Here is a 26,479-nt window from a genome sequence, read left to right on the forward strand (position 1 = left end):
TCATACATGCTAGAGTGAAACTTTCACTTTCATTACTCCTAGCATATAAACTGGTATTCTTGTATTACTACTCATTTGCATATCTATTTACATTCTCTATTTTATTTACATAATTTACATTTCTATTTTATTTACACTTATGTTCTGTCACTTGCAGTAACTTATAAAACTATTTTCCACTGTTCACTTATATTTACATTCATTGCTTTCACTTGCTGTTTACATATCATTTACACATTAATTACATTTCCACTTGCACTGTTTTATTCACCAGGATGATCGTAGTCACTGTCCATCATTTTCATTGATAAATTAGCCAGTTCATGTTCCCCAGCAGTCACTTAGCCCTTTACCTCTTTCCACACGAGGTTTAGTAGGGGGTAGAGGCCACAGGGCCTTTTGCATGGGGCTAAAAAGCGGCGGAATTGGACAGGCATGAATCCGACATGGCTTCACCTTGAAAGACGACAGTAAACTGAATACAGTGTGGTGGCCTAGCCGCCTAGGGGGATTGCAATGCTGCCAATGCCAGCGTGGTGACAGCTGCTAATATATATGCTGTGAAATGATTGGCAGGAAATCTTGACAATTCATAATAAATTAGGTAGTTCCAGGTGAATGTAAATATCACTTAGGCTTCTCCCTTCCTTTCTTATATATACTTTTATTATGAGAATAGATTATACGGCATATTTCAAGGGGAGATAAACAGCGAAAATTAGCGAACGAGTGCACGTGAGGTGTTGTCAGGTGATAATTAGCCAATTCCAGGTGTATGGCACTATCACTTATCTTATTTCTTTTTTATATAAAACAATTAACTCTAAGCCCTTGGCCATCCCGTTTTGGATACATGGCATCTGGCAATGAATGAATGAAAGATTTGGTATAACAATAGGGCATAGAGCTTATTTCAATGGATGAAATCAGTGGAAAATTCCAGGGAAGATTTACTTAGCGTAGCACGGCCGGGCAGGCGAGAGGAGAGGGTAATGGAGGGGGAGGTAGGGAGGGGAGTCAAGAATAGGGAGAAATGGCTAAATTGTCAACAATGGATGGGAGCACAGATGAGATTAGGAGAGCTGACAAGAGTTGGACATTGGCAGTACTGATAGATGATACAAGCCACCACTTGAAAGCCTGGGCGAATTCAAAATAACACAGAATCACAGAAGTGATGCCCCGTGGTATGATCCCTTGCTCCCAAGCGTCACGAAAGTGACGCCCCTCGGTTAAGTGGTTAATTAAGTTTTGTGTTCCACAACACATCGGCTGTTCTCCCTCACCCTCCGCCTGCCGCCTGCTCCAAAAAACTGTATTCTCAGCTTATTTTCACCACCGAGACATATTTATTTTGCCACAAGAACCCACATATTCCTATTCATCAATGTTTGTTCTGCATGATAAGCAAAAAAAAAAAAAAACTACGTATATTAGGGCTATATGAATAAATATTTGGGAACATACATCTCACTTCCCAACATAACTCAGATGTTTACTAATCAATCTCAACATATTATACCATCATTTGGAAAGAGAATTTTATTAGCTTTCGAATGGGGAAGGTTGCATATTGATACGAGGTATGGTGTGTGAGTAATAAACAAAAAAATAATATCCATTTCCGACAGACAACATATTTTTTATTCGGGAAGCTCTGGTGAAAAACTTTTCTCAGCAGTTTTATGTTTTTAGTTTATCTTCCTATGCAGATTTTAATTGGCTTTCATTTGAGACCAAAATGGTTCTCCTATGCCTCATAGTTTTTTAGAAAAATGCAAAAAACTACGGTGTACTCACGCCGTGTCGTGACTGTAGGGCGGTTTCCTGCCTCCCACTAAGCTATGGCATGTATTTCACCAATTCCTTGTACAGTAGATATGCACACTATATTCACATGATTCACTGTCGCTAAATTTATAACTGAATACTCACATTTGTTGCAGGGTAGAAGCAGTGTAGTTGATTGGAAACAGCAGCACAATCTTCATTGTGCCAACGGCTGATAACAACCAGGAATAATTCACAAACACCAAATTTCCTATTGCAAACACCAAATCTAATCATAACAGTGCCCAAAAACTATATATAGGCACTATTAGTATAGTGAAATATGTTGCACGGCTGGGACGGGGGTAAGAATGGAAATTTAAAGGGACAAAACCGCACAGTGCCTTCCCATTCACAGCTCATTTGGTACTGAAAACCTGTCTGCTCTCGCCAGTATCGGGACCCACAGTTGCCAACTCATTACTTTTGATGAGCTCTGGGCAAGCTATGATGCCTCCAAAATGACGCAGATCGGCTGAAAACTTATTTTCTGGTGATGGTTTTTTGCTTTAACCCCTTAACCGCAGGGCGTCACTTTCGTGACGCTTGGGAGCAAGGGATCATACCATGGGGCGTCACTTTTGTGATTCTGTGTTATTTTGAATTCACCCGGGCTTTCAAGTGGTGGCTTGTATCATCTATCAGTACTGCCAATGTCCAACACTAGTCAGCACTCCTAATCTCATCTGTACTCCCATCCATTGTTGACAATTTAGCCAATTCTCCCCGTTCTTGACTCCCCTCCCTACCTCCCCTCCATTACCCTCTCCTCTCGTCTGCCCGGCCGTACTATGCTAAGTAAATCATCCCTGGAATTTTCCACTGATTTCATCCATTGAAATAAGCCCTATGCCCTATTCCTTTACCAAATAATATATACAAGAAAGAAATACGGTAAGTGATAGTGCCATACACCTGGAACTGGCTAATTATCACCTGACAACACTTCACGTGCACTCGTTCGCTAATTTTCGCTGTTTATTTCCCCTTGAAATATGCCATATAATCTATTCTCGTAATAAAAATATACATAAGAAAAGAAGGGAGAAGCCTAAGTGATATTTACATTCACCTGGAACTACCTAATTTATTATGTATTGTCTAGATTTCGTGCCAATCATTTCATAGCGTATATATTAGCAGCTCCCCTAGGCAGGCCACCATACTCTATTCAGTTTACTGTCGTATTTCAAGGTGAGAGCACGTCGGATTCGCGCTTGCCCAATTCCGCAGTAACTACGATCTATCTGGTGAGTAAAACAGTGCAAGTGGAATTGTAAATAATGTGTAAACAGTGAGTGAAAGCAATGAATGTAAATATAAGTGAACAGTGGAAAATAGTTTTATAAGTTACTCAAAGTGACTTTGCATAACACTGCGTAAATAAAATAGAAATGTAAATAATGTAAATAAAATAGAAAATGTAAATAGAAATGTAAATGAGTACTGTAGTAATATAAGAATACGAATATATATACTAGGAGTAATGAAAGTGAAAGTTTCACTCTAGCATGTATGAATGCTATCAGTTATGAAAGTGAAAATGAAAGTGACAGATTCACTCTCAATGCTAGTATACAGGATGAGAAAGTGAATGCTATGTATTTTACTGAAAGAGAAATTGAATGCCTACAGTGACAATAAACTACTATTAATGAAGGAAACTTATGGATAAAGACTGTAGATATATATGTAAGTGTTATATAGTAATAGAAATATAAACTGAGTGTTTTTATGAATAATAAATGACAGAACACCAGCGGCAAACGATCGCAAGTGGGAAGGTCATACGCGCTCATAATTTTCATTGCTTTCACAGTTTTTTTTTTTTTTTTTTGGAGTATCGATTCCAAACTATTTGAGAATCATAGAATAGTGTTTCTAGTGATAACATCAGGCTGTGGTAATCATATTACGGGTTGTCGTGAAGTGTAAAGTGGAGACTTCATTACCCAACTTCAGAGGTCTCCAGAAGTCCTATGGTACTCGACGAAGGCTCAACAAACATCCCAGGAGAAAGCTGAAGGTATGTGCCACAGGCACTGATTTTTGGCAAATATTTTTAGAAAGTCTGTCGGAGCACGAATATGCCTGCGAGACACGCAAGTCAGGCAAAAACAACCCAGCGGTTTAGGGGTTAAAGATAGGTTATTATAAATGTCTGCCGTACGACATCCAAGATGTGTGTTTACAATAAGATCTCGCCGACCTGACACATCAGTGCATTCTAACCTAACCTAACCGGCTAGTTTTGCCCCTTAATACTCCCAATAAAAATTTTAACCACCAAGGATTTCCACGAAACCTCTTGAAAGTCCTCATCACCATTCAAGCAAAAACTTCAGACCTAATCAACATGTTAATAATGGCCGCCCAGAATCATGCATATTTTGTCAAGAGTTACTTTCGGTGCACTCATTTAAAAAAGAAAAAAAAAATTCCGAAACTAATTTTGAGTCATTAGACATCAACAATAAAGGAAATAAAAACTATACAGAAGTTGTCAGCATGGAGTGATTGCATACAGTACTTCTCACTTCTCAGATACGCATGAATGCAGTAATCGTGAGTAAGAAACAAGTCACCCAAGCGGTATAATTTGTATGACAGTACAGTATACAGTAACTCACAAGAAATGAATTCACATGATGATCTTACCTAACTATTTACGTCAACACGTAGTGTCTTCATATAACGTAAGAGCCAAATTTTCTCTACCAAAGACAGTCAGTCCGCAGCAAAGGTCGGGCACAAGGCTTTTCTTTTCTTTTTCATTTTTTTTTTCAACACTTTGTACCCAAGGCAAAAACATGAATTTTACTGCTCCTTCATCATTTTTTTTTTTTTTTCTAACAAAGAAACTATCCACATTGTAAACACAGCCAAGTCATTTCATGTCTGAGTCTTTGCATATAAGCTCCCAGACCACAAGCCACTTCGTCCAACAATTTTACATTTTCCTTTGGAATAAATGCTTTTTTTGTGTTCATAGCACTTTCAGAGTGCTTGAGCATAACTAAAGTTAGTTTGGAACCACATGCTCAGAGTTCTGAGAGGAAATGAGGAGCAGGGAAATAAGCAAATAAATGTTTCTCATCACAGCGATGATACATACAACTCTGATGCAGGCAGTGGCAGGTGGTATGGGACATGGGTCACATGGGTCAGGTACAGTACTGTGTTACAGTAATTTTTTATATTCAACTACAGCATCATTTACTTTTGTACCTGTAAAGAGAAATACTGTATGTAGTTAGGAAAGACAAACTTTCAAATAACAGACAAATGACCGGTGTCTGGAGCAATTCTCTGCCAACAGATATTGTCTGTTGCTTCCGAAATCCGTTGATTTGGGGTCTGTAGAATCGAGGGTCGACTGTATATATACTGTATATATATATACACACACACACACACATATATATATATATATATATATATACATAAATATCCATCCATCTATCTATCTATCTATATATATATGACAGCATGGGCCCCAGTATTCATAAAGCTGATATCATAGCACTATCAAGCCTCCGATTACACACACACACACACACACACACACACACACACACACACACACACACACACACACACACACATTTGTTGGATCTTACCTATCTTACCTATCTCACAGCTTACCTATCAGCCTGGCCACAAGGTGCGGAAAGGCTAGGTCAAAAATTACTATGATTAGCCAAATCAACTCACAGGAGGACTCAGTTCTAAGTACAGTAAATATGCAGGTACTTCAGTTAATGCCACACTGCCAACCTTCACTTTCCAGTAACAAAATTATATAAATTCTGCACAAATGCTCGTGTTCTGACAACTATGAATGTGGGGTAAAGCATGCACAATTACATAATGAAAGCTATAGACAAATTTACTTCCCATTCTAAAACTCTGATAACCTGAATAAAACATTTTAGTTGCTATGGAAGATTTCAGTCTGTTACTTTATTATAATCAGAACACTCCATCAGATACCATTTCATAATGTATTTGCTATAGGATCAAATACAATTACTGAAAACTATTTCTTAAAATGGGATGCTACAAAAACTAACCATAAAAATAAAGTGTGGATATGCAAATAATAGTTAAATAAATTAAAATTATGATTAATGTTTGGAAAGTGCAAGGCAAGCCAAGCTATTAAGTCACAAAGCATAATAAACTGTAGCAATCCTAGTACAGTATAGTCCTGAATGGTATTAAGGGCCTACTACTTTGTCATCATTACCAGGATCATACAAACCCTAATTTCTCACATTCATATGGGGTAACCAGTAAATATCTATATCATACTAGTACTTTTTAAATAATAAACATACTTTCAGCATACTGTTCCCAATCATGCAATAAAATTTAGCCATATAATTTTCACCAGAACCTTTAGCAACTTTAATAAAAGTACAGTGATGCCAGTACCTCCAATACAATCACATCCATCAGTTAAATGTAATCAGAAAATGGTAAATTTTAAAGAATAATCAAGAAACTTATCACAAACAAGACAAATCATTAAACATCCATCAGACTCACCATTGGCTGCTTCATTCTCTTCCTCTGATGACTCTCTTGAGCCCTCTTTCTCAAGCAGTGGTCTTGGAATCTCCCCATTGCCCTGCATTTCTGCTGGCCGCTGATCCCTCACAGTCTGGTTCAGATCTACATGGAATAATGTGTCACCCCCTCCTCCTGGTGTGTTTCTTTTATGATAATGGTGGTGGTGCGTGCGGTGCTTCTTCTTGTTCTTGATAATGATCTTCCTCTTCAAGGAGGATGGGGCTGGAAGTGGTGTGCCTGCCTCAAGCTAAAGAGGAGAAGGGGCAAGATGTGCAAGGAAAGAATTAATACACATCTGTCAATATTATTATTATCACTACTATTGTTATCATCATCATCTCTGATTTTCTATCAACTTTATGTCTGCAAGCATCTTAAGGTCATATTCTTGTGGTTTTCCAGAACCTATTCATCCATTCATCCATCATCCAATCCTATCTTGCTCCATGAGAAGCGTAGGAGCCCGGGACTAGGCAAGTTGATCCTGACATTTATGATGAGAGTGGCCAACCTCACTCATCCCTGAGTGGCATTACGTGAGCAATAAACCCCAATCACCCCTTGGATATACACCTTCACTGGCTCAATCCGATTGGAGCGCCGTAATTACCCACTAAACCACCAGGTACCCAAATTTGGTTATATGGTTACCACCCAGCATAGTAATTGGTTTCCTGGTGTACAGGAAACCACTGGCTTGTCACTCAGTGTAGAGTCACCCACAGGCAGAAGGAAGAGGAAAGAATGAAGGAAGGAAAGACAGAAGAGGGAGTGTAAAGTCATCCATAGGCAGAAGGACAAGGAAAGAATGAAGGAATGGAAGACACAAGAGGATGGAAGGAATGAAGGATGGAGGAGAGGAAAGGGCAGACACCTGAGAGCAGCACTACATCAAAGTGAGTGGATGGTGAGCACCCCAGAACCTATTCCTTTACTGATTTTTCACATTACAAGCTATCTTTCTTTTGAACATTATTACTGTCATCATTAAATTATCATGGATTGAATAAATAACAAACTCTATAGGATAATATAAATACTGTATGTCTGATACAAAAACAAAGTGATAAGCAAGGGGTGCTACAATTTCTTCTTAATGCAATGAGATGGTTCCTTGACTTAAAATGAGGAGAGGGGTTCCTGTATTTTGGTGACCATCATGCTAAACAGGAGAATAGAGAGATGTTCACTCTGTCTTACATCCATCTAATTTACATAACAACCTTACCGGATAGCCATCAATGGGATTTTCTAGTAACATGTCGCCAAAAAACTCTCTGCAATATTGTGCTATCTTTGCTTGCTGTCGTGGGTTGCAGTGGTTCTCAAATGATAGGACAACTGGCCATTCTGATGTTTTGAATGCTGACTCTGCAATGCTTTCAATCACTTCCTGTAATGACAACACAAGCAATGTATGGATATGACAGGAAATGTTGACAAAAATACTCATGCAGCATTTATAACAAGTTAAAATGGCATATTACTGAATAAAACCCTCTACAGAATTTGCAAGCCCTAGGAATGTAATGTCTTGTAGCTAGGGTTCTTGTCAAGCCCACTCCATGGTCTTGGGTGACTAGATTTATTGGGTGACTAGATTTAATCAGCAAAACAAGAACTTCGATGTACGAGACACTGGCTGCAAGGCACTTCATCTGCGTAACCTCCCCCTGCATGCCTACAAACACTTGTACAGTGTACAGTACAGTACTCCCCTGGATGGTGTCTTGCACCCTTGGCCATGCTCATCAACCAATATCCACTCAGCTGAGCTCCAGACCACAGGCAGGTATGAGGAAGTATGAAAGAGTGTGGGAAGACAGACAGCCTGGAAGGGCAGTGTGAGGTGCTACATTCCTCAAGCTCACAAAGAGAGTGTTTTATTCTAAAATCCGCCAGTAAATGAATCCCATCAGAATAAAGTGCCCTGTAGCTATGAATAACCACCTGCAGGAGGAGGATCAAGCAGACTTTGATAACTGACAATACAATTTTTTGTTTTAATAGTATAATCTAACTCCCCCACCCTACAATCCTGAGCAAATCACAAAAACCTTACATACAGGAGGGTACTAAGAAAAAATATATGTTTTGCTTAACTGATATCCTTGGATACAGGTAAATTTAAAAAATTATGGTCTTAGAAAATAAATATCCAATCTAATGTTGCTGATTCTGAAAGCCTAAACACAAAGATTAATGGTGAAGCTGTAGCAATAAAGCTCACCCTATAATTTGACTTATTCATTAACCTTTATCATCAGCACCTCTAATTTAAAAAAAAAAAAAAAAAAAAAAAAAAAAAAAAAAAAAAAGATAAGTGCAGAAAACTATAGTCGTGGCGCACGACTGGGGTTGTCATTATTGTACCCTGGCAACCTCCATCAAAAGTGCTTCCAATTTCGTGTATACTATGATACCATGTGATTCATGTATAACATGTTCATTTATAATAATATTCGTGTATAATATACAGTAATCCCTGTAAGACCCGGACGCCCAAGTCCCAGACACCCCAGGTCCCAGACATTTTAGGCTCAGGTCCTCCGACATCAAAAATGCCCCCCCCCCCCAAGTTTTCAACCTTTTTAGAATTTGCCGTGCGATGATGAGCAACTGTGTTTTGGTGCATAGGTCCGCCGACATCCACCAGAGTGCCCCTTCATCCTCCTCAGTTCCCGTCTACCTAACGTCGTGACTGAACAATCGTCGCCGTGGCTCCCCACGTGCTTGTTTTTGTGAATAAGCAGTGAATAAATTGCAATACCTCGCCACTAGACCAATGGGAATTTACAGTGTTGTGCAGTGTTAAGAAATTAGAATTCAGAATGCAAAGGAGTACGTGCAGAGTGCAACATTGGCATGTTGTAACTGGCGTGGCGCAAGTAAGAACAGAATGTGCAGTGTTAAACAATTATAATTCACTGTGCAAAGGATTAAGTGCAGCACAACACTGGATTACTGTACGTGCTTCAAGTGCACCTTCACCACGGTCACAGCCTTAGAGGAGGTGGGTTAATCTTCATGACGGCCATAGACATGTCGAAGTACCCTGTACGCTGCTAAGTATTTTCAATACTCACTTCTAATTTCTCATTCTCTGGTTCCTTTTCATTTATTTCATGGTTTTTGTCCCTTATTTGGGTGCATAAGGTCTTAACTAGGTGCTGTGCATGTCCGGTAGAGAGTTATTTAGGTGGCTTTCAAAGTTATGCTGGGTTGGGGTCTATAAGTACCTGTCCAGGGGCATTTTTCCCAAGTCCCAGACAAAACCCAAGTCCTGGACATGCCTTTGGCTCTTATTACGTCAGATCTTGGAGGGATTACTGTATTCATGCATAATAAAATGATTCATGTAAAATATGATACAAAATCAGACACACTTTTGACTGGTAGGATGCCACAGTGCGACAATGACAACCTCAGAGTCGTGTGGGTGACTATAGTGATGAGGTTTTACCATGACTCCTGTCCCAAATCGAAAAGCAAATCAAAACTGCATTGTTTCGTTTTGTTTTTCAAGGCTCCAACATGCTTGCATGTGTCAGCCTTGGTCACCTAATGGAGGCTCTTCATGTTGCTCGATCTCTGGCATCTTCCCTATCTAGTCCCTTATCCCTGAGGTCACACTCAATGGCCTCATCTCAGGTCTTTTTCAGTCTACCTCTTGCTACCCTACCCCTAACATTGACACTTCTCACTTTCTGCACCCAATTATCATCCTCCATTTTCTCCACATGCCCAAACCATCTCAATCTACCCCTCCTCATCACATCATCAATACACTCCTGGCCCATCATACCTCTCAACTTTTCCATTGTAAACCTAGTCCCCCCATGCCTCACACTCAGCAACGCACTGCACATCCACCTAATCATTGTTATTTCTGTCTCATTACCACAGAGCATTACACTCCTAACATATGCCGCATACAAAGATCCCTTAGCACAAAGGAAGAGCCCTCTCAATGTCAGGAGAGGCAACAGCTCCCTGAACTTCTGCCAACCACTCCTAACTCTAGCCATATCTCCAGCACATAACGTATCTCCCAAATAACAAAACTCTTCCACAAACTCAAGAGACTCACCAGCAAGCTCAATCCTTCCATGCCTAGCATTCTGCAAATGCTCTCCGTCACACCACACACATGGAATCAGCATTATCCCGTCGTCTACCTCTAATACCACTACTACTCTTATGCACCCACTTATCACAAACACAGCACAAGATAGAATTACTTCCCACACCCTTGTGGCAAATCGCACATGGCCGCTTCCCCTCTTCTTTGACAGTACTGCTCCCAGCCCTAGACAACATTACTTTTGTTTTATCTGCAATTACTCTTAAGCCATTGTGCCCCATACCATCTCTCCATTTCCTCAATCTCTCCTCCACCTCCCTTTCATCCTCTGCAATCAATGCCAAATCATCAGCATACAACATCTCCCACAGGAGTCCACTTCTGAAGTCACATGAGAGGGCTTCAAGTACTGTGCCGTGATAAAAAACAAGGGGCTCAAACCTGACCCCTGATGCACACCAACATTCAAAGAAAACTCCTCACTCAAAACTCTATTCACTCTTACCTGGGTGTGTGCCCCCACATACATGGCCATAACCACCCTAACCAGCCACTCCTCAATCCCAAGCTTTCTCATTGCCCACTTCACCACCTCTCAAGGGACTCTGTCAAAGGCTTTTATTTTTTCCAAATCAACAAAACCAAAGTACAGTTCACTTTTCTTTCCTATATATTTTTCCTGAAGCTGTTGAACAATGAATATGGCATCAGTGGTCCATTTGGCTGGCATAAACCTAAACTGCATCATATCAATATTCACTCTTTCTCTAATCATATCTTCTAGAACTCTCTCCATAACCTTCATTACCTGGTTCAAAAGCATTATGCCTCTATTATTTCCTCTTTCCTGGGCATCACCCCTCCCCTTGTACACATTTACAATTGCACTTTTCAGCCAATCATCTGGGACAACACACATATAATCGTATTTATCAACTCAGTGACTAACCTCACTCTGTTATCTCCTAAGGCTTTCAACATTTCAGCAGTCAACCCGAACACACCTGCTACCTTCCCCATCTGCATCCCATCTATTGCCCTGCTCACAGTCCCTGCGTCAATCAAAGGCCAAGGGCCAAACACTGGATCTGCTGGCACCAAACCTTCCCTGTCCCAGTCAAACTCCTCATTCAACAACCAACTGTAGTGCTATCTCTATGCGTCTTTAATATCCCCACTGATCACCACAACCTTTCCTTCATCATTCTTCACATTCTGCTCACCTATGCTATCCTTATTCTTCCTCTTCATCTGATTTGTCACCTTAAATATCATAGTCTTCCTTTACCCACTATTTAGGTTATCAAGTAAAAATCTCTGAGATTCAGACTGCCTTGAAAACCTGTCTTCTAGCTCTATGCTTGGCAGCCAAGTAATCCTCTATGCTACCACCCTTTCTCCACTCCTGGAAAAGCCTTTTTTCTCTTTAACTGCACCATCTACACCCACTTCCCACCACCATGTTACTTTATGTCTTGGAGGGGGCCCTTTGTCTATCCACCACTGAACCAGTAACTCACGAGGTTGTTCTTGAGCGCTCTGTGCTGTTCATTAACACTTCTATCAACGTCTCCCGGTTCAGCCACCACTCTGTTCATCCTGCTATAGATGGCATCCCTTACTGCCTGGTTTTTCAACTTCCATATTTTCTTCCTAGATGCATTGGTCCTCTTTTTCATCATCCACTCCTCAAGCACCATGTCACATATCAATACAGTAACTTGTGTTGCAGCAAACACTCCTCACTCCCTATAGCATCCCTCACTAACTTCCTATCAACCCTCCTGCCCATGAAATAGTCTATCTGGCTGCTATTTCCCCCTGACTTGTATGACATCAACCTACTCTCTCTTTTCCTAAAATGTGTGTTGCACACAATCATGCTCATTGCCTCCCTAAACTCATGTATCCTCTCCCCTTCCTCATTTCTTGTACCATATGCACATCCCCCTGGCACTCCTTCATATCACTTACATGACCAATTAAGTTCCCTCCCAAAACTACAATCATTTGGGAAAACCCATTGCTGAACTTGGATATCATTTACCCAGGACATTAAAACACAGAAAGTATAGAGATGCATTTGGGAGCCTGGGGATCTCTCCCCAACCAAGTCCAAAACCCAGCAAAATGAGTCCAAAAACAAGTTTCTAGTCCACCTAAGCCCACAGAGTGCTTCAAAACAAGCTAAAATCTGCCTAAAAGCAGTTTACAACTCACAAAAACCCAAAAATAAAATCTGAATCCATCCATCCATCATCCAATCCTACGTTGCCCTATGAGGAGCGTAGGAGCCCGGGGCTAGGCCGTTGGTCCTGACATTTAAGATGAGAGTGACCAACCTCACTCATCCCTGAGTGGCATTACGTGAGTAATAAACCCCAACCATCCCTTGGATATAAACCTTCACTGGCTCAATCCGATCAGAGCACAATAATTACCCACTAAACCATCAGGCGCCAAAATTTGGTTATATGGTTACCACCCAGCGTAGCAAATAGTTTCCTGGTGTACAGGAAACCATTTGGTTTGTCACTCAGTGTAGAGTTACCCATAGGCAGAAGGAAGAGGAAAGAATGAAAGACAGAAGAGGGAGTGTAAAGTCACCCATAGGTAGAAGTATGAGGAAAGAATGAAGGAAAGAAAGATAGAAGAAGATGGAAGGAAAGAAGGATGGAGGAGAGGACAGTGCAGACACCCGAGAGCAGCACTATGCTGAAAATCATCAAAAATAAGTCTGGAAAAAATCAAACTTAGTACAGTAAACTGTACCCGAAAATGACAGTGTTTGCCCCACCGATGACAAAAGCACATTAACCCACTCACTGCGTCAGTGTTTGTTTACATGTACATCCTGTGTGCAGCAGTTTTCAAAAATTTAAAAAGAAATATTAGAAAAAAATATATATTGTCAAAAGATAGAGAAAAAAATCCCAAGTTCAATAGTATATAACACAATAAAGCAAACAAACAAATTACCTCTGATACAGGTCCGTGAATTAATAAATATTCCCTGTGTGGTGGTGTCAGGTGAACAATGTGTTATGGTTGCACTGTGTCGTTAGTGTTAATCTTGTGTTTAGATAAGGTGTAAATCAGCATCTAAACCATCATTGTCATCATCTAACAACGTATCACTATCATTACTACACTAATCCTGAGATTTCATCCAATATTTGCTTGGGCTACTGCTAGTGGCTGCATGGAGAAGATTTCGCATGCTTACTTTGGCATTTTGTAGGTAACTAAGCCGAGCTCTGCACCTCGTAAAAATGCATAATCTATGCACAGCAGTATTCTATAGGGTGCCATGAGTTGCTAGCTGATTTATTTCGTGCCATTTCTGATGGCGGAATTTTTGAAAGCAGGAAATCATATATGATATACAGCTGCAGTCAGAGCCATTTGGACTCAGATATCATATATGATACAGCTGCAGTCAATAGGTTAATCTAAGTCTAAAAACAGTTTATAAATCAACCTAAACACAAAAATTAAGTACATCATCAAAATATGAAAACAAACAAAAATAGTTAAAATCAGTAAACAGCTCTCATCACTCACTCAGTTCCTGGTCATTCTGGGCACAGTATCCTCTGTCCCCCCCCCCCCCACAGCTAGGGGACTCATCCTCCTCAAACCCCCTAAACCTATTTGCATTGGGCATGAGCATTGGGGGGGGGGGGCTGGCACAGCAGTGTAGAGGCAGTGGGATACTGATGCAATGGCTGACATGGAGGGGAGGCAGTGGGAGACTGATGCAATGGCTGACATGGTGTAGAGGTAGCGGGAGACTGATGCAATGGTTGATGTGGTGTGGAGACAGCGGGAGACTAATGTCATGGATGACGTGGTGTGGAGGTAATGGGTGACAGATGCGATGGCTGATGTGGTGTGGAGATAGAGGGAGACTGATGCGATGGCTGACATGGTGTGAAGGTAGCGGGAGACTGATGCGATGGCTGACGTGATGTGGAAGTAGAGGGAGACTGATGCGATGGTTGATGTGGTGTGGAGGCAGTGGTAGACAGATGCAATGGTTGATGTGGCATGGAGGTAGTAGGAGACTGATGCAATGGCTGACATGGTGTGGAGGTAGCGGGAGACCGATGCGATGGTTGATGTGGTGTGGGGGGTAGCGGGAGACTGATGCAATGGCTGATGTGGTGTGGAGGTAGCGGGAGACTGATGCGATGGCTGACATGGTGTGGAGGTAGCAGGAGACTGATGCGATGGCTGACATGGTGTGGAGGTAGCGGGAGACTGATGCGATGGCTGACATGGTGTGGAGGTAGCGGGAGACTGATGCGATGGCTGACATGGTGTGGAGGTAGCGGGACACTGATGCGATGGCTGACATGGTGTGGAGGCAGCAGGAGACTGATGCAATGGCTGACATGGTGTGGAGGTAGCAGGAGACTGATGCGATGGCTGACATGGTGTGGAGGTAGCGGGAGACTGATGTGATGGCTGACGTGGTGTGGAGGTAGTGGGAGAGAGATGCAGGGGAGAGCAAGGTGGTGAGCGAGCTGGAGAGCAAGAAAGCGGAGAGGGAGGAGGCAAGGAGGATAGAGACATGGATCTGCCTGATGAGACATCTATCACCAATGAAGCAGCACATTTTCTTTGGCTGGTGAAGAGCTGTGGAGATGCTTGGCTGGTGGATGGCCTGGTCTCATCTGATGAGGTGGACATGGAGAAACAGATGTGCTTGAAGAAGGTAGTGATAGTAGTCTGCCTGGCTGCCTTCTTCTTCTCATCCAACAGCTCCCTGTACAGTATATTCACATGCCCTTCAATATGTTGCACAGCATCTCTATTCTTCCCTGGGGAAGGGTCCTTATCCTGCATGATGGTGATTGCTTGGTCAACAAGGGAGATCATCTCCTTCAGGGCCTTCAGGTTCAGCACTGGCAACTCTTGCATGGCTTCATCCTCAGACTCCTGGTGGGCACGATGCATCTCCATGTTCCTGAGCTCCTCATTACTGAGCTCCTCTCTGTGGCTTTCCAACACTTCTTCCACATCCTCCAAGCCAATGTCATGGAAGCCAGCCTCATGGGAAAGCTTGACGATGTCCTGCTGCACCCGCTCCACAGGTTGGACTCGCACTTCATTAGTAAAACCAGTGAACGAGTGCACACACTCAGGCCAGAGCTTGTGCCACACACCATTCATCGTTGGCTGCTTAATCTCCTTCCAGGCAGCTATGATGTTCTCTATGGCATTCCTGGTGTTGTAGCCTTGCCAGAACGTCTTCAATGATGTCCTGTCATCTCCACTGCACACCCAGACCAGCTGCTGGATTATAAGATGGAGGTAGTACATCTTAAACGTAGCGATGATGCCCTGGTCCGTTGGTTACAGCAGTGCTGTGGTGTTGGGGGATAGGAAGACCACCTCAATGTTGCTGACCCAATCATTCAATGCAGGTGGATGGCTCGGAGCGTTCTCTACCACAAGGAGAAATTGGTTGGCCAGGATGTTCTTGGAAGCATACTTCTGCAGGCCAGGCAAGAAGAAGGAATGAAAGTAGGACGAGCAGATGGCAGAGGTGAGCCAGGCTTTCTTTTTTTGCTTCCAGATCACTCCTATGTCCTCCTTGACACAGCCAGCCAATGCCCTCGGATTCTTGGAGCGGGAGACAAGGAGCAGCTTCAGCATCAAGTGTAAGTTGGTCCTTAGCAGCCTTGAACCCTGACACAGACCCCTCCTCTACTGCATGGAATGTCTTGGAAGACATCCTCTTCCAAAACAGGCTTGTCTTGTCTAAGTTCAACACCTGCTTCACGCTGTAACCTCACTCTTCAATTCGTGCCCTTAGTGTAGCAGGGAATGCTGCTGCTGCTTCCTGGTCAGCACTTGACCTCCCCAGAGAAACTCATGTAACTCAGACCGGCATGCTTCTTAAAGTGGTCAAACCAGCCATGGCTGCTTTTGAATGCTTCCTTCTCATCCAAGCCATGCTCCACCTTCACTTCTTCCCAAGGAGAGAGTGCCTTCGTGCAGACAATAGAAATGCCAAGGGGAACCTTCCTTTAGTTCTGGTCCTCCTCTACTGAGGTCTTCAACATCTTCTTCATCTCTTCCACTGGTGGTTCCCAGGTCCTGGTGGGATGAGACACTGTCAGGGTGGCCACCTCACCTGCAGCAGCCTTAATGGCATCACCCTTCTCCAGGACGGCGGGCACTGTTGACTGTAGCAAGTGAGGAGTAGAGATGGTAGCACATGCGCCCTGGCCTTGATCATGACACTTCAGAATATCCAGCGTCTTGCCGCTTACCCTTCTCATCACCACCAGCACTTTCAGAGGCACACTTTGTACCACGCTTAGCGCCACTAGCACCACCATGTGCAGCACCCTTACCAAACATGATCACCTTATTCAGCCAAAAAATAACAATAAATCACTCAAAATTACAGTGAATCACACTCCACTGATAACTAGCATTGCAAGATCACAGTTATCATCAACAATGATACATTGCAATGAACGATGATGATGTAACACGATGTAGCACAGACAAGCGAAAGGGAGGTCTTCACTCAGTCGCTGATGCTGGAAGAAGGATGCTTTGGTGCACAGGAGCCAGTGCCACGAGACAGCGATGATTGCGCCACTGCAGTGATGTGCGATAGGTTCTAAGCATATAAACCATGTCAGCCATCTTGCTGGGCACAGGTGCCTGCCTAACATGTGCAGTTCAATAAAACTCGTATGATACAAACCCATCGGATAACTGGGGAGTGGCCATCAATTTTTTTTTTTTTTTTTTTTTTTTTTTGAGGAAGAAGGAACCAAAGGCAACGAGCCCGCAAAACTGTTCCTTCCAAGAGAAAAACAAAATACAAGACAGCCAAATTCAAGATCCATTCATTTTGAGATGCCTGGACACAGTGTTTGAAAGACTGGAGATCATAGGAAGCAGGAAATATGGACAGAGGGAGACAGTTCCAGAGTTGACCTGTTGCATAAATGAAGGACTGGGAGTAATGGTTAACTCTTGCATTAGAGAGTTGGACAGAAAAGGGATGAGAGTTTACTGCTAGACAGGTGCTGCGCGCCCATCATAGAGGTGGAGGAATGCATGCAGACAGTTCAGAGGAACAGTGACCACTGAAGTAGCAACAGAAAAGAGATAAAGATGCAACAGTGCGGTGAAGAGACAGAGGTTGAAGAGAGTCAGTAAGAGGAGGAGAGTTAATGAGACGAAAAGCCTTTGACTCCACAATATTGAGAAGAGCTGTATGCGGGGAGCCTCCCCACACACGAGAGTTGTACTCCACGCAGGGGCGGATTAAATCCCTGGATAGAGTCAACAATTGTGCAGAGGTAAAGAAGGGAGTAGGCTTAGCACACCTAATCTCTTGGAAGCAGATTTTACAAGGGATGTAATATGATCTTTCCAAGATAAGTCCCGAGTAAATGAAACCCCAAGCATGTTCAAGGATGATGCAGGATTAAGCTGAATATTATTAAACATTAGTAGGTATACCTGTGGAAGATTTTGTCAGGTTGATAGGTTCAAAAACTGAGTCTTTGATGCATTAAAAACAACAAGATTATTTTTACCCCAGTCAGAGATATGAGCCAAGTCAGACATTAGGTGTGCCATAGCCTCATCCCTTGTTTGTTGAAGTAACTGCTGAGATGGACATTGTGGGAATCGAATGGAAAGGTGAAGGGTGGAGTCATCAGCGTATGAGTGGATAGGGTTAGATGTACAGCTTGGAAGGTCAATGATGAATAAAAGGACGAGGGATAGGACAGAGTCCTGAGGAACACCACTGTTAATAGATCTAGGAGAAGAACGATGGCCGTCTACAACAGCAGCTACAGAATGACCAGAATGGAAGCCAAAGATGAAGGCACAGACAAAGGGATAGAAACCGTAAGAGGGCACGTTAGAAATTAAAAGATTTCAGACAGACTCGATCGAAAGCCTTTGAGATCTCATATGCAATGCCAAAGCTTTTGCCAATGTCCTGAAAGAAGGATGACCAGGAGTCTGAAAGGTAGGTGAGACGATCACCAATGGAACGTCTCCGGCAGAACCCATACTGGCGATCGGGAAGGAGGTTGTGAGAGGAAAGACACTTCAAATTTTTTTTTTAAGAATATAGTAGACTCAAAAACTTCTGAAATACCATATGTTAAAGCGACTGGGTAAAAGAGGAATGGGAATGGTCGTCCTTCTTTGGGACAGGCTGAATGACAGTAAACTTCCCGCAAGAAGCAATGGTACAAGTTGATAGACAAAGGTGAAAGAATTTACCCAGGCAGGGTGTAAGCGCAGAAGCACAGTTCTTGGGGACAACAGAAGGGACCCCATCAGGCCCATATGAATTGTTAGTATTGAGGCAAGTGATGGCAGAGAATACATTGATTGAAGAAATTTTAATGTCAGCCATGAGGAAGTCAGAGGGAGGAAGTGATGGAGGAACAGCACTGGAATCATCTAAGGTGAAACTGCAGGAGAAAGTCTGAGTTAAGAGTTCTGCTTTATTAGCAGAAGAAATAGCTACAGAGCCATCAGAGTGGAAAAGAGGAGGGAAGGATGATGAGGTAGAGTTTTTAGAAGGGTTTTTGGTAAGGTGTCACTGAGAGAGGAATGAACATGAGTTGGAGAGTTCAGAACACACCAGGTCCTCCACTTTCACGGGGGTTAGGGGACACAGACCCCCGTGAAAGTGGAATTTCCGCAAATGTTTGGTGCACCCTCCCGTAAATGCCTCTACAGTTGCAAATCACCCCCTGTGAGCAAGTGTGCACATACTGTACCTAATAAACCATATCTGGGACCTGAAAGCAGCATAAAATATCACAAATAGCTGATGACTCGCCCAGCTACATATATACCCCAACTTCTTGCAATCATACCCATTAAATTCAGTCTTAGCTCCACAGAGGGACAATCCGTGAATGTGCGAAACCTGCGACAGCAGAATCCACAAATGTGGAGGGCCTGGTGTATTTAGTAGGAATAAAATTATTTTCAGTAGAGCGAAGAACAGACTTAGCACAATTCCGGGCAGAAACATAAGAGAGATAAGATTCGTGGGTGAATAAGCTCTGGTACCTTTTGTAGGCCTTCTCCTTGTTGTGGACAGCTTTCGAACAAGCATGTTAAACTAAGTTTTTTTGCATTAGTCACAGCATTTAAGAAATGAATGTATGGTTCCACACCTAAGAGAACAACCTCTGTAATGCACAAGGCACACTCAGATGGCTCTTAGCCATGGAAGCAATAATTATTCCACAGAAAATAAAAAAAGTACTTCCTGAGGCCCTCCCAATCAGCAGCTCTGAAGTGCCACAACCAATGCTTCTTGGGAGGGTCTACAGGCCTAACAGCAATTTACAGAAAAATTATCTACTAAAGTTCCACTGCTACTAATAAATCCATTTTGCCAATTTACTATGATTTCCAGTTTCAGCTGTATTGTAAAAGTTGTGATTTCTGGAAAATTATTCTGTCATTATGAAAACTGCCATCCACACGCTCAAAAAAGTATCACATAGGAGAGGTTTCAGGATATCTAATTTATTAATTGAGCTTGTGATGTTCCTAGAAAATTTATCTGTTTTCATATGAATGTGCATACCGTAACAATAGGTACTAAGGGTAAGACAGAAAATGTCACTAGCAAGTGTTATTATGATAGTAGAGGTACAGTTGTGAGGTAGGACCAGTAGTCACTTTGCAGTATCCACTGTCTGGTGACTGACTGATGTTGTTGCTGCTTAACCCCACTGTGTGCTGAGCAGAGCTGCTTACCACAGATAAGCAGCTGCTTCTATGGGGCTGCTCTACAGGTACAGTACAATACACACACACACCATGCAGGCAACTGGCACTCCCCTGGGACAGGAAGGTCCTCATCAGGGTTAGACCAGGGTCCTGCCTCATGGCAAGGTAAGAAAAATATGAGAATGTTTGACTCTTGAGTGGATGTCATAGCTGCTTCAGCTTCACCCAGGGTAAACAACATCACCATATGTAGACCCTTCATCAGCGCCTGTGTCTGATTATTTCAAATTAAATGTATACTGGTACTTTTTTGTATAGCCAAAACTACAAGTGTTCCTAACCTTGGCGCTGATTTCTGGGACAAGTGTGAAACCATGAACAATGACAGGTTCCTCCAGCCGGCCATTCCAGAAATCCAGTTCCACGCAGCGGCAGCCAGCTAAGAGACATTGACGGTACATCTCTACTGAAGATTTCCCAGTAAACTGGTGACCTGGTGGTATAGATACAGACATATGAGCAATCAGGTACTGAGTAAGGAGAAAAACTGGACAGTAAAAGAAGAACAATTAGTACTCAGTAGATGTTGTGTGTGTGTGTGTGTGTGTGTGTGTGTGTGTGTGTTTTCTTACCTAACTGTTCTTACCTAATTGAATCTTTACATGAATGAGTCAAGCTCTTACTGTCCTGTGTTCTGAACCATTTTTATCATACGTTTTTAAATTTATGAATTGTTTGGGCACACACTATTTCATTAGGTAGTGCATTCCACTTACCAACTGCTCTATTTGGGAAACTGAATTTCCTTATATCTTTATCACCTCTCCTTTTGTACAGTTTCCTACAGTGTCCTCTTAATGTTGCTTCCTCATACATTATATACTCATTTACATCTATTTTCTCTTCTCCTGTGATGCATTTATATATAACATAATCATGTTTCCTCATTTCCTTCTCTCCTGTAATGTTGGTAGGTTTAATTTTTCAAGTCTTTCTTCAAAGCTTAGGTGCTTAAACTTGGCGCCCATCTAGTGGCGGACCTTTGTACCTTTACAATCTTATCTATGTGTTTTTTGAGATGTGGATTCCAGACTACTGATGCATACTCCAAAGTTGGTCTGATGAATGATGTTATTATCTTTTTCAGCATGTCTTCATTTATATACAGTAATCACTCTAATATCCGGACGCCCAATAACCGAACATCCCCACTAACCGAACCTTATCGTCCTGGGATCAAACATTCCCAAAATGGTCCGAAAATCCAAAAAAATTGGAAAAAAAATTGATTTTTAGCCGTCCGTAATTTGAACTTGCCGCGCGCGCCGCGTGAGAGCATTGTTTTGGTTCGTCATTCCTCCGACGTCCGACAGAGCGCCGCTGCATCCTCCCCACTTCCCGCCTGTCTCTCACCGCGACAAGACCTGCGCTGTTCGCCATGGCTGCCCATGTGCTCGCTTTTGTGGTGGTGCCGTACTTGCTGCAAGGCCTCCTGCTGCTCTCTGACATACTCTTAGTGTGTGTGATGATGGCCCCGCCTCCTGAGAAAAGGAAGAGAGTGGTGTTGACTCTGGAGAAGAAACGGGAGATATTGGAGAAGGTTGATGCGGGTTGGTCTTCCTCTCGCATTCTCCGCGAGTTCAACCTGGCCCGGTCGACTTTGTTCGATATCAAGCGTTCCCGAGACAAGCTCATGCAGTACACGGCTGACTTCTCGTCGAGAAGCAAACGCAACGTGGAGAGGAAGGTTATGTTTACCCCCAAGTATGCAGAGATCGACCGCTCCACGTTGATTTGGTATCGACAGCAACGTGCAGCTGGTGTGATGGTACGTGGAACGGAGCTGAAGGCTGCTGCTGAGAAGTTTGCAAGGCTTCACGACGCCCTTGACTTCAAGGCATCCGAGGGTTGGCTCTTCGCGTTCAAGTTACGACATGGCCTTACTAACCGTAAAGCACATGGCGAAGCATTGGACGCTAACGAGGATGGAGTGGACGAGTTTCGGCACAAGGTGAAAGGCTTGATCGACAGGGAGGGCCTCACTCTCGGTCAAGTCTATAACGCTGACGAAACTGGCCTATTCTATCGCTCGGTGCCAACGAACACTCTCGCCGATGAGACGGAGAAGCGTGTACCTGGCCGCAAGCTTTCTAAGGAACGGATATCTGCTTTGTGTTGTGCCAATGCTAACAGCATGCACCGGCTTAAGCCCGTTATTGTTGGCCGTGCAAAGCAGCCTCGGTGCCTTCGTGGGGTGATGGATGTCCTTCCTGTCGTATGGTACCATTCTTTGAAAGCATGGTTCACAGCTGTGATTTTCAAAGACTGGTTTCACCATCACTTCGTCAAGGAGGTCATACATTACCAGACGAAGACACTGGGAATTCCTCGCGACCAGGTAAAGGCTCTCCTTCTCCTCGACAATGCACCTGCCCACCCGTGCGACAAGGACTTGGTTGCTGAGAATGGCCGTATTAGGTGCATGTTTCTGCCACCTAATACGACTGCTCTCATTCAACCAATGGACCAAGGAGTGATCGTGGCAACAAAGCGCCTGTACCGTCGGAAGTTCCTGGACAAGGTGATGGTGGTTCTCGAGGACGAGGACGAGCGCAGGGAAGGACGTGACACTCGAGGCAAGCGGACTTTGGAAAACCTTCGCCGCTACAACATCAAGTCTGTGCTGTACAACTGGGCTAGTGCATGGAAGGAAGTCCCTGTGAAAACTCTTGAAAATGGTTGGTCTCGTCTGCTTCTCGGAACAGATGTGGAGTACGATTTCCTAGGGTTTGACGTGGATGACTTCCATGCACGGCTACGTACGCACGGCGACGATGTTGATGTGGACGAAGTTCGTGAGTGGTTGGACGACGACGAGGGCGATCCTGGGTATCAGACGTTGTCTGATATCGAGATCGCATCTTCGGTTGCTGGTGTCAGTCCCGAACTTGAAGATTCCGACGACGAAGGCGATGATGATGCAGACTCCGCCCAGCAGGACACTACTCCAGCCATCCCCAAGCTGAGCGCACTCCGGGAACATCTAGAGTTCGTCCTAGACTACCTGGAACACCCGGACTGCGACAGGGAGATGGGGCCCTTGGGACTCGTGGAGGAAGTGCGTGCTTTCCGGCAGCGCATCATCAATCGCCAGAATCGTCGGTCCTTGCGTCAGTCAACGATTGACAGTTTTTTCAGGCCCGTGACCCCCGCTGTGCCAAGCCCTGGTTCCACTCCGTTGCCTCCCCAAGACAGGCCCTCATGCTCCGAGCCACAGCCCAGCACATCAGCTACAGTGGAGTCACCGCTCGACGTGAGTTTGCGGCTGTCTTCAGAGTCTTCTGTAGTCGGTACGCCATCACCACTACCCACCGATGCACCCCTTGGACGCCTGCCAGTGATACTCTCGGGCTCTGACAGTGAATAAACAGCAAGAACTTCTCCACTAGACCACACGGGAATTTTGAGTGTTGTGCAGTGAAAAAAACGGTGTGTTGTGTTAAGGTTTTCAAGTTGGGAGAAAAGACTAAGTAGAAAAGAAATTTAACGTAACTAACCTTCTTTGTTTTGGCTTTGGAAACTTAATAAAACTTGGGAAAAGTTAATGTGCAACACTTAAATTTAATGGAACATTATTTGGACTAAAGTGAACACTGTGAAAAGAACGGACTTCTGTGTGTTAGTGACTAAGTTCAGTGCAAGACTTCAGGAAGAGTGTAGTGCAAGTGCTTCAGGAAATCGTTCTTACTGTCAGAGTCCGAGAGGAGGCGGTTATTCATCGAGGTGGCCAGGGACTTGCTGTAAGTAGCCAAAATGTTTCATGTTGTACTATTTTCCATACTATATTTACCAGAATGTTTCATATTGTATTTTTTCCCATACTATACTTACCAGAAAGTGTCATACTGTACTTCTTTCCATACTAAACTTACCTCATGCATGTGCAGTAGGAATGTGTTTTTCAGAGTTCGGTTAGGTTCAGTTAGAGTCCATAAGTACCAGAATGTTTATTAATGTATGAACATACTTCTAAACCCACATTTTATGTTTCTATTGCATTTATTTCAGTCATTTATGTGCCTTATTGGTGTGATTTGGGTGTTAAATAGGTGCTATGCATGTCCGGAGGGAGTTGTATAGGTGTTTCTCTGTGTTAGGGTCCGTAAGTACAAGTCCATAAGCTGGGGCCCAATATCCGGACGAAACCAATATCCGAACCTACCGATGGCTCTATTGATCCGGATATTGGAGGGGTTACTGTATGTGCATGCTACCCTCTTATTAGCAAGCCGTGTGTATATGTTCCGTACTTTTTCATTTATGTGGTCAGCCTGTGATAGTCTGTTATTGATAATCACTCCTAAATTCTTTTCCCTTTCTGATGTGTGTAGGGTTGAACTTCCTCACTTATAGTCGCAGTCTGGTCTTTTTTCTCTTTTACCAACACCGAGCCCTGTGGAACTCCACTTGTCACTTCTCTCCATGATGAGTAATTTCCTCTTAGAACTTTTCTCATTTCCCTTTTACTGAGAAAATCTTGCATCCAATCGTACAGTTTACCTTGGATTCCTCCTTGATTGTACAGTTTCCATGAAAGTCTTTTGCGTGGTACTCTGTCAAATGCCGTCTTGAAATCCAAATATATGCTGTCTATCTAGCGATCTCTTTTCTGCATTATTTCTGTAACTCTATCATAGTAACTTAATAGGTTAGTGACATGATTTTCCCTTTCTAAAACCAAACTGTTTTTCTGTTATCATACTGTACTTCTTTAGGTCACGATAGTTGCCCTTTTTGTAGTTTAGCCTCTTTTTGTAATTTGCATTACCTCTAACTATATCATATGCTATCCTGAAATTGTATATAATCTAGTACTGCATGGTTGCTTTTGCCGAACGGGGGGTGACAGATAATATTGTCAATTTCATTTTATTGCCTAGTAAATATGAGATCTAATAAATGAGGGGTCTTCTGGTCCTCTTTTTCTGGTGTTCTCCTTTACATGTTGAGTTGGAAAAAATTCCTATATAAGATCCAAAAGCTTTTGATCCCAGCAACTTCCACAGCTTTTTACATCTAGAGTATTCCAGTTTATATTTGTGTTAGAACCTCCTGTAAGTAAAATTCTTTCAGATTTTTCTTCCATTCTGTATAGTAGGGTTCTTAAACTCTGAACCATCTTTTCTGCCAAGTCTTCATATTCACCTCTATCCCATGTGTTTGTCCTGGGTGGCATATATAAATCTGCCACAATTATCACCCTTCCTTATGTACTAATCTCTGCTGTAACTAATTCTACTTGTGAGGGTATGTATATTTCTAGCTCTTTTACTTGGAGTCTTTTCTCTGTTAGTATCATAACTCCTCCTCCTCTTCTTAAATTTCTGTCTCTTCGTCAAATATTGTACTCATCCAAATTTTAAAGAGTCGTTTGATATCCTTGGGGTTAATTTTGTTTCTGCAAGACAAATAATATGAGGCTCATTTTCTATGATATAGTCTTTTATCTCTAATAATTTGGATACTATTCCATCTACATTTGGGTACATTAACTTAGCCATATTGTTCACATATTTGACACTGGTGGAGTCTACTATCTTGCTTTTATTATTTTAGTCCCTACTGGTTATGTGCCAATTTTTACGTGCAATCCTATTACTTTGTAAAAAAAAGGCAACGTTGGGTCTGGTTAGTACTTGGATGGGTGACCGCCGGGGAACACCAGATGCTGTTGGCATCCCTACGTGTCAAGTGGGGTTGGTGGAGGATTAGTGCCCCTCCCTGTAAAACAATTAACTCTAAGCCATTGGCCACCCCGTCTGGGATACATGGCGTCTGGCAATGAATGAATGAATGATGAACTTCTCTCTTCATCTGATCTTGCATCATTCTTTCTTTCTGCTGCCCACACTTCTTTGTATTCCTCTGATTCCTTAAGTTTGTTAGCATTTTTTGATACCTCTTCTACAGTGTTCACACATTGGAAAGTTACTTTCAGAGGCCTTGACTTGTTCCTCTCATTCATTCATTCATTCATTGCCAGACGCCATGTATCCCAAACGGGGTGGCCAAGGGCTTAGAGTTAATGTTTTACAGGGAGGGGCACTAATCCTCCACCAACCCCACTTGACACATAGGGAGAACGTCATGCCAACAGCATCTGGTGTTCCCAGGCGATCACCCATCCAAGTACTAACCAGACCCAATGTTCCTCTCATATTTCCATAATATCTTAAA

The 26,479-nt window shown here is 42.9% G+C and overlaps 1 protein-coding gene across 1 annotated transcript in view; it reads right to left on the minus strand.

Moving 5' to 3' along the window:
* Positions 1–26,479, minus strand: part of Plc21C (Phospholipase C at 21C) — a 739,135-nt gene that overhangs the window by 479,339 nt on the left and 233,317 nt on the right. Inside the window, exons 10-12 of the mRNA XM_080273643.1 lie at positions 20,584–20,735; positions 7,634–7,798; positions 6,382–6,652 (exon numbers count right to left, since the gene is read on the minus strand). Of these exons, the coding sequence (XP_080129769.1) occupies positions 6,382–6,652; positions 7,634–7,798; positions 20,584–20,735 (588 nt within the window). The remainder of the gene's footprint in view (positions 1–6,381; positions 6,653–7,633; positions 7,799–20,583; positions 20,736–26,479) is intronic.

This window comes from Coenobita brevimanus, chromosome 55 (genome assembly GCF_032717465.1).
Source record: "Coenobita brevimanus isolate Jiangsu-jjx chromosome 55, ASM3271746v2, whole genome shotgun sequence".
Lineage (NCBI taxonomy): Eukaryota > Metazoa > Arthropoda > Malacostraca > Decapoda > Coenobitidae > Coenobita > Coenobita brevimanus.